Genomic DNA, 17325 nt, shown 5'->3' with positions numbered 1-17325 from the left:
AGAATACAACAATTTAGGAGTACGTTTTTCCAGGTGTACATCTTTCCTTTAACTATCACTAATTAAATGCTTAGAAGTTTAGATATGCATCACGCCACTTACATTTGCCTTCAGAATTCCGACAAATGATTACGTTTTCATCTGTTATATCAATAATATCCAACTCTTCTCCACGTGTGATAGTCAAGTCACGCTTCCCTAGTTTCCCAATATTGGCAGATGAATCGACAACAGCGGTGTTGATGACTTCGATCTCTTTAGTATACTGAAATAAAACATTGTTGGTCACTGCCCACTGCTCTCTCGATTTAAAGATCCCCATCCATGCAATCATTACTGTGATCCAAATCGACTCTCACGAGTTTGAGGCATGCAATATTTCTGTGATGTAAAATGTACAAGCAAACTATTCTATGTAAGACCAAAAATCACGGTGACTGGTGTCTTCTTATTCAGAAGGCATGCACACACTACCAAGATCATTAGTAAACATTTATTACAGTTGAAAATAAAATGTAAATGTTTTGTTTCATAACATACATTAAGATCAATCCAGTATTTGCTTCTGCTGCGTTTTATTATTGTACATTAAACTTCCCAGCATTATATTCACTGAATCGGTGTTGAGAACAATCGTACTCTGATGTCAGTGCACAAACACTTGAAAAGAATTTAAACAAAATAGTTGAATTAATGCCCAACCGCAACAGGGGTAGAATATACAATGAAGGTAACCGAACAACCTTAGCTTTCCCACCATTCACTGCACATACAAAACCACTTGACATCATCATAGATGACGTAATACAAAACAACAACCATTCTCTAATGCTCCGCAGCAATGTCTCTCTTGTTGCAAGCAGTATCTTTGAGAGAAAAATAAGGAGTATTGCCTGGGGTAGGTATCTGAGCACAAATGAGAGCAAGAGTGTGTAATGCATGCAGTAGTGTAATCGAGTGGGCTGGCTCTGAAGGACAAAGAAATGGGTTCGTGAGTGAAAACCCCATAAGTGCTATATGTCTTGAAGAGCTGTCCACAGAGTCACCAATTCACAATCACAGGCCCCAAAAGTGAAATTTTATGACAAGACCGGAGGCTCCTATTATGCGTTTCTCTTCTTGCTTTAATAAAATAGCAGTCAAGAAAAAAACTACACATCCCATGTGGCTAACACAGACAGCCAATGGGATTGAAAACGTAGTACAGAACATGTTAACCAATAGCAGTTCCCCCCATGCTATTGTGACGTCACTTGACTGCAAGCAGCCCTCTTTTCTTGCTGCTGCAGTCAAGATAAGTCACCTTTTTCTTTCCTCATATCGTTTATTAATAATAGTTAGTTTCGTTTTCATATATATGAGTATATTATATCATACCATGTAGTCGGCATGTTGCCGCATTCTATTCTTTAAGCGCTTACACGCGCTCGCGTTCGTGTTTTCCTGTCCTCGGTAGCACAAAGCGTGTGCTCCCGAGGTAGGAATTTCAAATATTCTATCTGCGCACTACGCGCGGCACGCGCGACGTTCCATCAAGGATTTCCCTCGCGTTCAGGAACAACCGTCACTCGGTTGCCTGACGTGAGGAGAGGAATCCCTGCGAAGCGCTCCCTGCAAAGTGCTCGCTCACCTCAAAATCCTTGTTCCTTCATCGGGTGTTCCTCCGGTTTGACGGCACCACTTTCCCTTGGCCCCGCCCTGGTGTAGGAGGGTTCTTCCTTGCTTCTCTGTGTCATATTATCCAGTTAATCCCCGGCTGCCCAGCAGAGATAGGAATTTCTGCTAGAATTAATTCCTTTTAATTCGGAGTCATTTTCTACCCAATTTTTTTTCCCTTTTCTTTATTAATTTTAATAATTAACATGGAAACCAATTCCTCTTCTGTGGAACAGGGTGTTCCCAGTGAAATTGAGGACATAAGAAACGAATTACGCAATTTTATCAAGAACTCTGTTCAACAGGCAATGGCGTCATCAATGCAGAAATTATCAAAGAATTTGGAGTCAAATTTTTCTATCCTTTTATCCAAATCTTCGGCCCAGTCTGCGGGGGAATTCAGTCAGCGCCTGCCTGCCAACCCTATGGTTCCGGCACAAACAGAGTGAGTTTACCTCACATATGACAGAGGACGCAGTTCCTCATAAGGCTCCTGCCAAGGAGTATAACAATATGGTTTCTAAACCCTCTTTGAAACGCAAAGCCAAACAACGTCACATTCCTCTTCCCACTCCCTATATCTCTACCCCAAATTCGGATGATGATATCCCGGATGCGGATATCTATGTCTCTGACAAGGACGACACCGATTCCTTTTCACCTCCTCCTCCTAAGAAACCCAAGTGTCCTTCTGTTTCCCCCCCTCTGTTTGACGCAGAAGGTTTTCCCATGTTTGACCCCTCCAACATACTTCGCCCCAATTCCACTGAATGGCTCCCAGCTGACCATGTGGGTCGTTACGTGGCTCAGAAATTATTTTCACCCCTAGATAAGCAGACCAGAGCCAAGCTCAAGTCCGAATGTCCACGCCCCGTCCTCCCACACAAGGCTACTTCCACTCCCACCATTGATGAACAGATGCTAACCTTTTTCACTAAACAGGGCAAGGACCCTCGTAAAGGAGTAGATAAGGCATGGTCGTCCTGTCAGGACAAGCTATTGGACGTCATAGGTCCACTTACAAGAATCTTTGACATGATTGAATCGGCCAGGCTGGATGGCAGCTTTCTAGATCCAGAAGAGCTATCTTTATGGGTTCAACGTTGTTTCTGCCTTCTGGGGAATGCTAACTCCTCTCTCATACATGAGAGACGGAAAGGCCTCCTGATCAAACTGGAACCTAAACTGATTAATTTGGCAACGGTCCAACCCCAAATTCATACGGAAGGACTCATTCATTAAAAATCTCAGCAAGTACGTTGCCACATTCACCTCATTAGACAAAGCACAACAGTCTATGTGGAAAATGTTCAATCAACGGGTTTTTGCCAGGGCCGGTAGAGGCAGGGGCCGCTTTACCGGCCGAGGTTGTGTCAACCAAGGCTCCAGAGGATACTACGGTTCCTATCAGCATGAATTTAGACCACAGTTCTATCCCCAGCGCGGCAGAGGCTATCGTTCCAGATCCTTTAGACACACTAAGGCCTCCAACCCTACAGGTAAGCCCTCAGCTTGGTTCTTTTCCAACTGGGGGTCGCATCTTCCATTTTCTTTCAAATTGGTTAACAATTACCGCGGATGTATGGGTTCTAAATACTGTGCAAGGTTACATAATAGACCTTTATTCCACCCCAGTTCAAACATTTTACACTCCTCCTCCCCAATTCTCCACAGAAATGACCCAGTTAATATCCCTAGAGGTAGATTCCCTCTTACAAAAGCAAGCAATTTCAGTCACCCAACCCCACCCTTTAGGGTTTACCAGCCCAATCTTTCTAGTTCAGAAGAACAACAAAAAGATGCGTCCTGTCATCAATTTAAAACACTTCAATCGATTTGTGGTATACAGACATTTCAAAATGGAAACAATTCTTCACCTCGGGGATATACTTCTTCAAAACGACTGGATGGTCAGACTGGATCTGCAGGACGCCTATTTAGTCGTCCCGATACATCTAGACTCCAGGGAATTCCTTCAGTTCCATTGGTTCGACCAAACTTATCACTTTACCTCTCTGCCCTTCGGTCTATCATCCGCACCCTGGTGCTTCACCAAGCTCCTGAAGCCCTTGGTAGCTTTCCTAAGGTCCCAGGGCGTAAGGCTCTTAATTTATTTAGACGATATCCTAATTTTAAGTCAATCTCCTCAAATTCTTCTACTCCACTTACAAACAGCCTGTTCTTTTCTAGAGAATCTAGGCTTCATAATAAACAGAGAAAAGTCTCTCCTAACTCCATCCCAAACCATAGAATTCTTAGGATTTCAAATCAATTCCATCTCAGCTACCCTACTTCTGCCTACGTCAAAAATAAGATCCATAAAGTCAGAAATCCTGCAGATCCTTCGCAGCTCTCTCATTTCTCTCAGGACATTAGCTCGAATAGTAGGCCTGCTGTCCTCTTTTTCCAGGCCCCCTTCATTACCGCTCCCTTCAAAGATTGAAGATTCAACACTTAAGGAAAGGTCTATCATATTCCGACCTCATTCCCTTAGACGTAGAGTCCCGAACAGAGCTTCAATGGTGGAAAGACCATTTGGACGCTTGGAACGGGAAAAGTATATTTCCATCAGCCCCAGATCTTGTCTTAGAATCCGATGCAAGTCGTCTGGGCTGGGGGGCCAGATGTGGTCCCATATCGACTGGAGGTACATGGTCTTCCGAGGAGTCCAAATTGCATATCAATTGTTTAGAGATGCTTGCCGGCTCCTTTGCAATCAGAAGCCTAGCAAAGCACAAAGTTCATTGCGCAATACTTCTCAGGATGGACAACATCTCTGCAGTCAGGTACATAAATCATCTTGGAGGCACAAAATCAAAACCTCTGGCGGATTTGGCCAAGAGTTTGGGGGAATTTTGCCTTTCAAACCATCTCTCGGTTCATGCAGAGTACCTTCCAGGAGCTCTCAATTCAGTCGCAGATTGGCATTCTCGTCATCTCCGAGACTCCAGCGATTGGAGAATTCATCCTTCAGTTTTCCACAAGATTCATTCCTTATGGGGTCCGTGTTCCATAGACCTGTTTGCATCCCGACTGAACACACAACTTCCCCAATTTTACAGTTGGCGTCCAGATCCATTAGCCTTGGCATCAGATGCTTTCTTACAAAATTGGTCTCGCTCCCTCAATTACGCCTTTCCCCCCCTTTATCATGATCAACAGGGTCTTAGCTCATGCCAGACGACAGAATGCCTCCCTTCTTCTCATCGTCCCGTTCTGGCAATCCCAAGTATGGTTTCCTACCCTATTAGAACTCTCAGTAGACTTTCCCTTGTTAATCCCATCCTTCCCAAACTTACTGTTGGACCCTTTTCAGCGTCCCCATCCCCTCATTGTAGACATTATCCTCACTCTGTCCGCCTGGAAGATCTCAGGAATCCCCAATCTAGCCCTGTCATTTCGTCAGAAGCTTCCCAATACATCTCAAATTCCTGGGCCCCTGGTACTAAGAAAGCCTACAAAGCAGCCTGGTCTTTATGGGATGGCTGGTGTTTGGGAAGGCAGGTTGATCCCTTTTCAGCAGATGTAATTTTTGTAGTTAATTCTTTAGCCGCAGAAGCCAGTAAAGGTAAGGCTTTCCGTACTATCAACCTTTATAGTTCGGCTATTTCTTCTAATCATATCCAGGCCAATGGGAAACCCATAGGCTAGCATCCGCTAGTATGCAGATTATTAAAGGGAGTAAAATTTTCCAAACCTCCTCTACCAAAATATAATCAATTATGGGATGTTAACGTTGTTTTAAAGTTTTTGATTTCATTACCGGACAACCCGTTGTTATCTCTGAAAATGTTATCTGCTAAGTTAACAATGTTATTATGTCTAGTTTCTATCAAACGTTTATCAGATGTAAAGGCACTAGACGTCTCCAACCGTCAGTTTACCCCTTCGGGGGTATTATTTTCGGTTGTCCGACGTACCAAAACCAATTTATCGTCAGTTTTTTATCCTTATTTCCCACAGCAACCAAAATTATGTGTGGGCCAATGTCTTAAGGTTTATGAACAAAAGACTGTAGATTTGAGAACATCCTCCTCCCAACTTCTTATTTCATTTAGGAAACCTTACCACCCGGTTTCGTCTGCCACCTTAGCTCGTTGGGTGAAATGGATTATGTCCTTAGCTGGTATCGATATTTCCAGATTTTGAGCTCATTCTGCCAGAGGGGCAATGGCCTCCAAAGCTTTCTGGGCGGGATCCCGTTTAGAGGATATTCTAAAATCTGCAGACTGGTCTAATGACAATACCTTTAGAGTCTTTTATTGCAAACCTGTTGATAATGTTTCACTGAATGTAATTAATATGCTTTAAACTTGCATAATAGGAGCCTCCGGTCTTGTCATAAAATGTAGATTTTCCTAGTTCATGACGGAAAGTCTTAATTTTATTAAAGACACGGAGGCGAGTATTATCCCACCACTGGTAATAAATGCTATTTTTTCTCCCTCCCTTTCTTCCAGCGCCAATTTCGGCTAATCCAGCAGCGTCCTAGTAGGATTTCCTCATCATGGGAACCCTTCGTTCATTGCAAGTTCAGGATCGTTTCCTCCTGATTTGATGGAATACGCCTTCATATGTAGAATTTTGGACTTTTCTTCTGATGTGTTTGCTTTCCTAATGGCGTTGTTTATTCTTTGTACTCTGTTCCCACTTTTATTCAGCAATTGACTTTATTTGCAAGAAAAGAGGGCTGCTTGCAGTCAAGTGACGTTACAATAGCATGGGGGGGAACTGCTATTGGTTGACATGTTCTGTACTACGTTTTCAATCCCATTGGCTGTCTGTGTTAGCCACATGGGATTCGTAGTTTTTTTCTTGACTACTATTTTATTAAAGCAAGAAGAGAAACGCATATTACTCGCCTCCGTGTCTTTAATAAAATTAAGACTTTCCGTCATGAACTAGGAAAATCTACATTATGTCCTGTTCAGCATCGGACCCAAAATGTTAGGTGTCTTCCCAGGGAACCGTTTACGTCTGGCTAGAGACAACAGAGCTTTTGTAAACACATCACAATAAACATATTAAAACGATAACGTAGAATATGTGAAGAAACTGATTTTGTGTCAGTCCTCTTCAACCAATGACTGACTGGCAATGGCAATCGTGTTTTATCACTAGCCACAGCACAGCCATTTTGCGAAAGTGTGAGCCTATTACATGAACAGATTTGGCTGTGTAGTAGGTGAGATTTGTCTAAGTGTGCAGGTCAAAAGGGCCTCCGGGCAAACATTTTGTTTTTTCTCCATTTTAATGGACATTTTGGGTCAGTTCAAGTGCTAGCAAGCAAAGTGCATTTCAGAACCAGTTCTTGATGCACAACTGTGGCAGGCAGGCAAGTGCTTGGCTGGCTGGCTTGCAAGCAATGCGGTCTACTGACTGAAATAAGAAACGAAAGCCAACACCACCCAACTCTTGACCAGAAGTAGAAATTGTCTTTTTTCAGGGAGCACCCTGGGTGAAACTAACTTTGGAGCCCTCTCCCACTCGTCCTTTTTAATTGTCTACGTATTGAAAATTTAAGAGGAGTGTGAGGACGGGGAGGGGGCAAGAGTAACGAGTGCTATGACAAGAAAAAACAGACATCAAGTATCTTAAAAGTCAAAAGGTCTGACTGTTGCCTGGCTATACTTTAATATTAGTTTACCACTCAAAGAAAGTAGCACCTCAGCAAACTAATGATAATCTATAACAAGCATTTGCAATGCAATGGGTCTCGCATATTTTGAACAAGTGAAGTCATTTTTGACAACAGGGCCCATGAGCAAAAACAAAAAACCCTGAGTGGATAAAGAGAAAAGATGACTTAACTAAATAAAGTAAAATAAAGTTCAAAAATAAAACTTTGCAATTTTGTCTGTCTGCTGGGCATACTTTTACCAGTCACAAGTCTTCTATTTGCAGGGCATTGGAAGTTAGAACAAAATAGTACCTCAATCACATTGGGAGCAGCGGACGGGCACTAATTAAGTTTAAATCAGTTAGCGCTTGATCTCTGCTCCACACAGAGGAACTGAAATGATGCCAGACATGCCTTGATGAATTGCGAGGCTGTAGAGAAGAGTGCCACACAAACCAACAAATTGTGAGCAACAGGCAGGCTCAAAGCCTTTTAGTGAGCACAAGAGCGTCTCGCAAGCACATGCACTCGCAGGCTCGACCCTAAAAAAACCCATTCTAGGATGGACTTTGTATAAGTGCATGCATAGACATGCACAGACAGTCATTTTAAAATGCTTTTTGTCAAAGCATAAAAAGCATTCCAAAATGGCTTTTCATGAATATGTATGTGCAGACATAAGCAGCCATCACCAAGTGTTTTTTTAAAATACTTTTTAATACCATTCAAAGATGGCTGTTCACATAATTCCTAATGCGGGATACTGCTTACTGCTAGTGGCTATCAGTGGTCAGGCAGCAAGGTGGAAGGAGGTCCTGGGCCCATGCAAAATAAATAAAATATTAATTGTAAAGTAATATTCTCAAAAAGAAAAATCATTGGACCACCATGTCTTGCACTAAAGGGGACAGTTGTTGAAAGTAAGTGCATAGGTAAATTGTCATCAATCACAGTAAGAGGAGACACTGGCTGAAGTAGAATGAAACAATGCACTATTCTCTACATTGTGGTGGGTAGAAGCACAAAATGAATTACAATTTAGAAGTCCAATGAATGAAGAATGCTGAACATCAGGCCCCATAAGTATGTTTAGTATAAATATATATATATATATATATATATATATACATATATATACACACACTGAAAAAAAACAAAGGTTACAGGGATGTTATAGTATGGTTCATGTTTAACACACAAAATCACAGAAATGTAGCAGTTATAGTTATACTCCTGTTAAGAAACTATAACTTGTGGCCTAATGTTACTTTCCGGCATGACTTACAGTTTCATCAGATAAGTATAACTATAAGTACAAAAATATCTTCTGAATTTCTTAGTTTTGTGAGACTAAAACATGAGCCTAACTAGAACGTCCCTGTAACCTTTGATTTTTTTTCAGTGAATATCTATTCTCTTTATAATGTAAAGTAATATATGAATAGCATAAGTCCATTGCAAATATACACTGGGGGTTACACCGTGTACCGCAGTGGATCCGTGGATAGGCCAAAAAAAAAAAAGGGACGTTCCTTGGAGACTCCTCCGTGTCCTATTGGATCAGGATACCTCTATCCTGACCTTATATGTGTGTGTTTTTTTAATGTATTTTTCCTGGGGCCCAGCCAAGAAACAAAATGATGGCCGCAACTTTCCTTTCAGGGTGCAGCCAGCCAATCAGGGCCTTGGTTTTTGCTCAGATCCGTGGGTACCCAAAGAGGATCAGGGTCCCTTTGGATCTATATTTTTATTCTTTATTAACTCCCAAACAACTGAACAGTTTTACACAAAATTACAAAAAGGGCTCTTTCTACAGCAAGATCTACATTTCTGCAAAATTTGGTGTAAATCCGCTGAGCGGTTCAAGCTATAGTTGTGTATAAAAATTGCAAAATCCCCATAGACATAGAATGGGGAAAAAGCATTTTGAGTCCTCTCCTTTTTTCTTGGCCTCCGCTTGAAATTTTCCAGACATCAGCTAAACTAACCTGCGTACTAGTTTAAAGGTTTTTGTGAGGATTCGTCAAACAGCGCCAAAGTTATTAGCAAAACAAAAAAGCTATGTCTATTGGAAAAGCTAGTCATAACTACAATTACCTACTGGCTACCACCAGTAGATAATTTATATATATATAGGGCCGCCCTGGAAGCAACTCTGCTGCCTTGGGTGGGACTCCATCCCCAGGCTTCCCTGACTCCCGCGCTTTTAAAAGCGCTTGTTAATCACGTGGCGCGGGATGCGCCCGGGCAAAGACTGGCCGGGTGGGCACCCCATTTTTAGAAGTATGTTTACTGGAGGTCCTTTTAGCTTATGTTGCTATTTTATTTACTATTTGATGTTACGATGGGGAAACACAAAGTTGTAGACATTCCTGCTCCATCAAGTGGCATAAAAAAACTAAAAAAAATGGTCAAGTAACCAAGCGAGCTCTTCAATACACAAAAGGAATAATCGTCTAGATGACATTGACATTTTGATCGAGGAGGTGGAGGCTATTTTGAAAAGTAATTCTAACCCACTATTGTCTACTAAAAACAGCACATCTGAGATAAAAGTTCCGGAAATATTTAAAAAGAAGTTGCAATCGTTTAAACCCCGAGCTGAGACTGTGTTAAAACAGAGTCTTCACCCCTGATGACTCGAACATCTGACAGTGACTTGGGTACTGTTCCCTGTGTGAGCAGTCATTCTCCTACGGGGAATGAGGCCTCAATCCCCCGTTAAGTCCAGTAACTGTGGTGACTCCTAATATTTTGTGCACAAATCGGTTTGGCCCCCTGGCGGAGGAAGAGGGACCCTCTGCTTGTGTTCGAGTCAGAATCTGTGTTGATGCTTAAAGCTTTAACCAATCTCCCCAATGACATTGACATTGATAGATTGCCACCATTCCATGGGGGAATTGATCTGGTCACTGTTCTTAGGAGGGTGGATGAAGCTAAGGGTCTGCTGCTTTTACTGATGGCTACCCTAAAGGGGGGACAGGCACAGAAGCCCGAGTGTAAGTGCCAGAGGCCACATGGGGGGTTAAATGGGGACAAGAGTACTATTCTGTGATCCAAGGTTGAGAGCAGATACCCCCTCCTTGGGGTCCAATATTACCCTCCCTCAAAAAAAGTGTCTATTTCTTATGTAGAGGGACCCCAGCTTACGCCTGCAATTATAAGGCAGAAGCACAGTATAACTTTTAGAAATAGGAACCTTTTGGGGTCCCAAAGGCCTGCTAAAGTTCAGGTGATTGATCCTGTTAAGGGCTCTTGGGGGGATGACGGTAATCAGGTCCCTGTTGAAGTTGCAAGTTCTCTTACACACTTTACGAGGGCCCCTAGGCTCACTACTGATGTGGCAGTTCAAGATAGCACTAAACGGCCAGTTTATATGGAACGGGCCATGGACTGAGGAGCAAAGGTGGCACAATTTACATGGCTGAGGTGTCCAAACTACCCTCTGGCTCATTGGAAACCCATGATTCCTTGATAAACAAGGTTATTTACTGGTTACATGCTCAGCGCAATTGTCTCTCAGTCATCCGTGCTGACATCCCGAAGTGGGCAGACACAGTCAACATGGTTCAAACTTTGACTGTATCTCTATTTGCTTTGTAGATAGGCTCCTGGTGGATACACTTATGGATTTTGAATCATGTACCAGCTATTGTAGGGATTTGAGAGGGGTTGGCATTAGACTTGTACCACACGCACCAGCTGCCGGTTCATCTTTACCCCTATATGGCTTAGTTTCTACTCAAAAGTGTGTCCTAGCTCCAGTAGCAAAATCCTTCCCTTTACCATCAGCATCTGATTGACTACATACTGACCCACATATAACAACGTCCCCGGAGACCAAACAGGGAGTACTCGATAAGGACACACATTGTTGGGAGTCTCGGTGTCCTGGGTTAAGAGATGAGGTAATTTGCTCGGAATTATCTATTATGTCCTGGAATTTAGCAGGGCTTAACAGGAAGTTGGGTGACCCTGAATGGGTCAACTATATTAATAATGAGGATATTTGTCTTTTTCAGGAGACTTGGGCTGAGGACCAAGTACATATAGACAGGTTTTTATCATATTGTATGAGGCTCAACCAGCTTAGGTTGCGCTATCGGGGGCCTATTGGTACTGTTAAACAAGAGACTACAGTGTGTCCATTCTGTGTTAAAAACTGACTCACCCAATTTAATGGGAGTACAACTTACTCTTGATCGAGATTTTAAGACTACTCTAATTAATGTTTATGCTCGATCTGTCCCAGGGGGAATAGAGTCTCAGACTTTGGTGCAGTTGTCTGAATTTTTGCATACCTTACACCATCTGACAAATTTAGTGATTGCTGGAGTCATGAATTGTACCTTCAAACCTTCCTGTTTAAATAGTGGTTCAATGGATGAAGAAGACAAACTTTGGGGTATTCCACAATTAATGGATAAACTGTGTATTCGTTCCTGTGCGGTTTCCCAGTTGATATCCCTGTGTCTCAAGCACGGTCTTATGGCTTGCAACGGCCGAACTCCCTCTGATTTGGGCATAACACCAACCTTTAAACGTGGCCTGTCCACCAGTGTAATTGATTATATGTTAGTGGATGTCAGGTTATTGCCTTTCCTAAAAGTTATGAAGGTGGACCCACGCTATGAGAGTGATCACAATCACTTGGCTTCTCACTATGCATAGCAATGTATTCAGGAGATCCCAGAATGACCACCGCACTGTGGTTCCAACACCACTGCTGGACAATAGATCCTTTCAGGTTTGCGGGCCTAAAGTGCTGTCCAATCCCCTCTTGATAAAAGGGATCTATCAGTTGTGTATTGATGTAACGGCTGTATATGAGAAGTATCAAATCAATGATATTCCTATTCTTAGCATTCATGGAGATTTACTGAAGAAACTCCAGACTTTTTTTTTTAAATAAAAAGACCAGAACCAAATATCCTGACTGTAATTGTAAAACCAATGTGTGGTTCAATAAGGATTGTTCTGAGGCAAAATTAGCACCAAAAACAGTTATTGCGACACATTCAGGGGGCAATTCAATCAGCTAGACTTACCTATAACAAGACCGTAATGCAAGTAAAGAAAAGCTGGGAAGATTCAGTTTGCCATAACCTGCTTAATGCAATTAAAATTAATGACAGCGTGACGTTCTGGAAGTTACCGTCTAATAGACAAAGAGGGGGCAAGAGCAATACGAGTAATTATATTCAACCTGAGAGCTGGATGAGTCACTTCTCTAAACTCTATGCCCTACCTTGTAATTTCCCAACTCACGAACCCTTCTCCACGCCGATGGCTAGAATGAATTTTTCTCTGGATAACCCAGGACCAGAATGTTCACATATGAAGATCCAATTATCTTCACCATGGATGAAACTATAGCAGCAATCAACTCCCTAAAATCTGCCAAAGCACCTGGATCGGACAAGATTCCGGGGGATTTATATTAATCTGAACCAATAGTATGGTCCTGGTATATAAACATGACCTCAAACAAAATCGCAGCAGGGGGCCCAATTCCGAATGTGTGGAAAGGGGCCGAAATAATTCCGATTTATAAAAAGGGCAACGTGAGCTCCCCAGAAAATTACAAACCTATCAGCCTTACTGACAATCTTCAAAATATTTTTGCCAAACAGCTTTTGGGAAGGCTATTAAGTTGGGTTCAAGACCATCAGGTGCTATCCCCACTACAGGCAGGTTTTCGCCCAAAGATGGTACGGTAGACCAGGTTTTCAGGTTGATGCTTTTATATTGGAAATACATAGTTCTTGCCAAGCAAAATGTATATGTTGTTTTTGTGGCCTTTGATATGGTCCCTAGAGAAAAACTATGGTAAGTGTTATATAGAATGGGTACTCCTAATGCATGTTAGACTTTTCATCCTTGGCGTGGTCTCCTTAACTTTTTGCCTCTGTTCCCCAGGTTATTGATGTGTGCTGGACTCTGATTTTGCTGTTTTTATTACTCTGGGCACTTTACCACTGCTAACCAGTGCTAAAGTGCAAGTGCTCATGTTTAAAATATGTATGTAATTGGTTCTCCGTGATTGGCATATTTGTTTTACTGTTAAGTCCCTAGTAAAGTGCACTAGAGGTGCCCAGGGCCTGTAAATCAAATGTTACTAGTGGGCCTGCAGCACTGGTTGTGCCACCCACACAAGTAACCCTGTAATCATGTCTCAGGCCTGCCACTGCAGTGTCTGTGTGTGTAAATGTGCACTGTAAATTCGACTTGGCAAGTGTACCCACTTGCCAGGCCTAAGCCTTCCCTTTTCTTACATGTGAGGCACCCCTAGGTAGCCCCAAGGGCAGGGTGCAGTGTATGGTTAAGGTAGGACATATAGTAATGTGTTTTATATGTCCTGACAGTGAAATATTGCTAACATGGGGGCTACCTTTAAATCTGATTAAAGTGTAGATTCCCTTTGGGGAGCGGATGGACATGTGGAGTTTGGGGCCTCTGAGCTCACAATTTAAAAATACATCTTTTAGTAAAGTTGATTTTAAGATTGTGCGTTTGAAAATGCCACTTTTAGAAAGTGAGCATTTTCTTGCTTATACCATTTCTGTGACTCTGCCTGTTTGTGGATTCCCTGTCTGGGTCAGTTTGACAGTTGGGCTGGTTGCACCTCACACTAGACAGTCACACAAAAGGAGCTGGGGTGTAGTCTGCATTTCCCGACGAGCCATCTGTGCTAGGAGGGAGGGGAGGAGTGGTCACTTACACCTGAAAGGGCTGTGCCTGTCCTCACACAATGCAGTCTCCGACCCCCTGGTGAGTGTCTGGGGCCTGGCCTGGGCAAGGCAGGATTTCACATTCAGAAGAGACTTTACTTTGAAGTAGGCCTACTTCAAAGGAGAAATTGGGTATAAGAAGGACACCCAAAACCACAGACTTTAGAAACACTTCTGGAACCAAGAGGAACCTCTGCCTGGAGAAGAGCTGAATAGCTGAGGAAGAAGTGCTGCCCTGCCTGTGACTGTGCTTTGTGGAGATTTCCTGCAGTGCTGCTTCTGCCAGAGTAAGAGGGCAAAGACTGGACTTTGTGTGCCTTCCATCTTGTGAAGAAATCTCCAAGGGTTTGATTTAGAGCTTGCCTCCTGTTGTTTGAAGTCTCAGGGACAGCAAAGACTTCTCTCTGCCAGCACCTGGAGTCTCCGGAGAGACTCCTGCTCTGACAAGTGGTGCCCTATCCAGTTCCTGGGCCCTTGAAAGGAAAGCTGGTGGAAATCGACTTCGGACCGCTGCTGAATCCGGTGACACCGACTGCACCCGACGCCGTGACCTTCGCTGGAACGTGACGCTCTTCGCAGGCCCGATGCTGCTGCAGCCTCGCTGAAGTTTGCGGCTCCGTGTAAGTCGCTGCACTACGTCGTGACCGACGCCGCTCAAAGTGCGCGGATTCAACGTTTCGCACAGACGCCGCGATCCCCGACTTCGTGCATCGGCTTGTTTTCACTCTTCACCAAAGGTTCTGTACTTGGGGGTCTACGCGACTCCGTGTCCGGTGCCGCTGGTGTCGGCTTGTTGGGAATTACTCCGTCACGACGCCGTGTTAACACCTCATCGAAGCATTTTTGTTTCTAAGCGCTGTTTTTGAGTTTAATCTTTAAAAATTCATAACTTGACTTGTGTATGTTGGATTTTTGTCATTTTGGTCTTGTTTTGTTTAGATAAATATTTCCTATTTTTCTAATCTGGTGTTGTGTCATTTTGTAGTGTTTTCATTAAGTTACTGTGTGTGTTGGTACAAATATTTTACACCTAGCACTCCGAAGTTAAGCCTACTGCTCTGCCAAGCTACCAAGGGAGTAAGCAGGGGTTAGCTGAGGGTGATTCTCTTTTACCCTGACTAGAGTGAGGGTCCTTGCTTGGACAGGGGGTAACCTGACTGTCAACCAAAGACCCCATTTCCAACAATGCATTACAATGGTTACATGAGAATACATATGCTCAGGTGAGATGGGGCAATCAGGAAGAATTAACAGAACATATCCCTATTCAGAATGGGGTTCGCCAAGGATGTGTTCTGGCTCCAAACCTATTTACATTGTTTATAAATGAGGTGGTACAAGTATTGTCTACTTGTCAGAATGATGCCCCCTCCTTAAGCTCACAGAAAATTCCTATTTTACTGTTTGCAGATGACTCTCTACTTATCTCTAAGACCCCTATGGGTCTTCAAATTCTTGTTGATAGGTTCAAATCATATTGTGCAGACTTTGGCCTGGAATTGAATGTTAGCAAAACTAAACTAATGGTGCTTAGCCCAGGCCCAACTAGGAAATGCACTATTATTCAAGATGGGACCCCCTTAAGTAAGGTTAGTTCAATAGACTACCTGGGAGTGAGGATTTCAAATAATCAACAATGGGGTGACCAGATCAGCAAAAGTGCGGCACTTCTTCAGCATAGGGCGGGCGCTATCCTGCGGTTTTACCAACGCTCTGTAACAAAAGAAGCATCTCCTGGCCATCAAGATCTATTTGGCCAAGGCGCAGGGCGCGGCTGCCTATGGTTCCGAGGTGTGGGGGTTTTACAATGGAACTAGATTGTCTGAGGGCATAAATAATTTCACTAGGGCCTTACTTGTGTGCCCTCATAGCACACCCTTGATCCTGGTTTATTTGCATCTCGTGTTCAATCGTATTGCTGATTTGATAGCCCTGAGACCCTTGCTTTTCTGGGTAAGGATTTGGACCACCTCTGAGCTTATTGTATACAGGGACTCCCTTCTTGACCTTTTGAGAAGACTGAAGGTAGTATCCATTCCATGGTTCAGGCATGTGTCAAAATGGTTTCGTATTTTGGGGTTTGGAAGCTATTGGGAAAATCCACAGAATTTAGGGAGAAACCATAAATCCACTCTGAAAGCTGCTTACTGGTTTTATGTAAAAAAAACAATCTTCTCTCTTGTACATCACACGGTTGGTTGACTGATCAATTTCTTGTTTTCAAGTGGTACCCACAATTTGAACCATATGTAGATCTCATACCTGATACACTGGGAAAGAGTCTGTATGCTCGTTTCCGTTTTGGATGTCTACCATTGTTGTCCTTAACAGGCAGATGGGGATTGTCTTCAACATGTGACCAACGTCCTGCCTGTTGTAATTGTACTGAATCTGTTGAACATTTTATGTTCTTTTGCCCGGCATACTCCAATCCTCGGCCTAAGTGGACTTGTACAATTTTCCGGAATTTGGGCATAAGACAATGTCATACTGCTTTAAGGAATTTCAAAAGTGATACTTCAACTATTTTAATCTCTGCGGTTAGCAAGTTCCTTGTGGCTTCTTGGTATATACGTATTCGTTTTCTTAAGAATTCTAAATCTTTGTAAATAAGTATGCTATGTATATGAAGAGGGAGTGATTATATTTTTATTGTAATTGTCAGATGCTTTTTAAATTTTCCCTATGTTCTTAATTATTTATGCTTTTTAAATTGTGCTTTTTATGGTTGCTTTGATGGTTATGTTGACCGAATAAATCTTGTGTTTACATATACATATGTATATTTTTTCACTGAAAAAGACAAAGGTTTTAGGGACATTATAGTTAGTCACAGCAAACAGCTAAGTCCCGGTGGTGGGCACCCTGGGACATAGCAGAAGCCGGCCTTGGGAACGTGGGGGGGTTGGGGCGGTCCCCTGGGCCATCAGTGGCCCCCTCCAACATGGACATTGCCCTGGGGAGGTGGTGGTCGTCGGGGCAGCAGGGAGGCTACACGGGCCCCCGCATAAATAACAAAGATGGCCCCGGGGAGGTGGTGGTCCCAAGGACTGTGGGGTGCCCTGAGGCCCCCCACATTTAAATTTATCAATACCCCCGTGACCTGGACATCCCAGGCACCGGCACTTTAAAAAACAATCTGCAGCAAATTCTTGAATTTTGTGATTTTGCGGCAAAAGTTTAAAAAAATGCTTTTTTGCTCGGGGTTGGGGGTGTCCATCTGGGACCCCATCGCCAGAGCTAAAGGGGCAGAGTGTTTTTTTTTTTTTTTTACCTTTTACTGGGTGTCTGCTCTAGCCGAGTCCCAAGATGGCTGCC

At 43.1% G+C, this 17325-nt stretch overlaps 1 protein-coding gene across 5 annotated transcripts in view; it reads right to left on the bottom strand.

Annotated features, from left to right (window-relative positions):
* Positions 1-17325, bottom strand: part of FYB2 (FYN binding protein 2) — a 408342-nt gene that overhangs the window by 24638 nt on the left and 366379 nt on the right. For all 5 annotated transcript variants that reach the window (XM_069232598.1, XM_069232597.1, XM_069232596.1 and 2 more), the window contains exon 14: positions 103-265. In XM_069232598.1, coding sequence (XP_069088699.1) covers positions 103-265 — 163 coding nt within the window. The remainder of the gene's footprint in view (positions 1-102; positions 266-17325) is intronic.

Source organism: Pleurodeles waltl, chromosome 4_2 (genome assembly GCF_031143425.1).
Source record: "Pleurodeles waltl isolate 20211129_DDA chromosome 4_2, aPleWal1.hap1.20221129, whole genome shotgun sequence".
NCBI classification, from domain to species: Eukaryota; Metazoa; Chordata; class Amphibia; order Caudata; family Salamandridae; genus Pleurodeles; species Pleurodeles waltl.
This window is presented reverse-complemented; position numbering and strand designations above follow the sequence as displayed.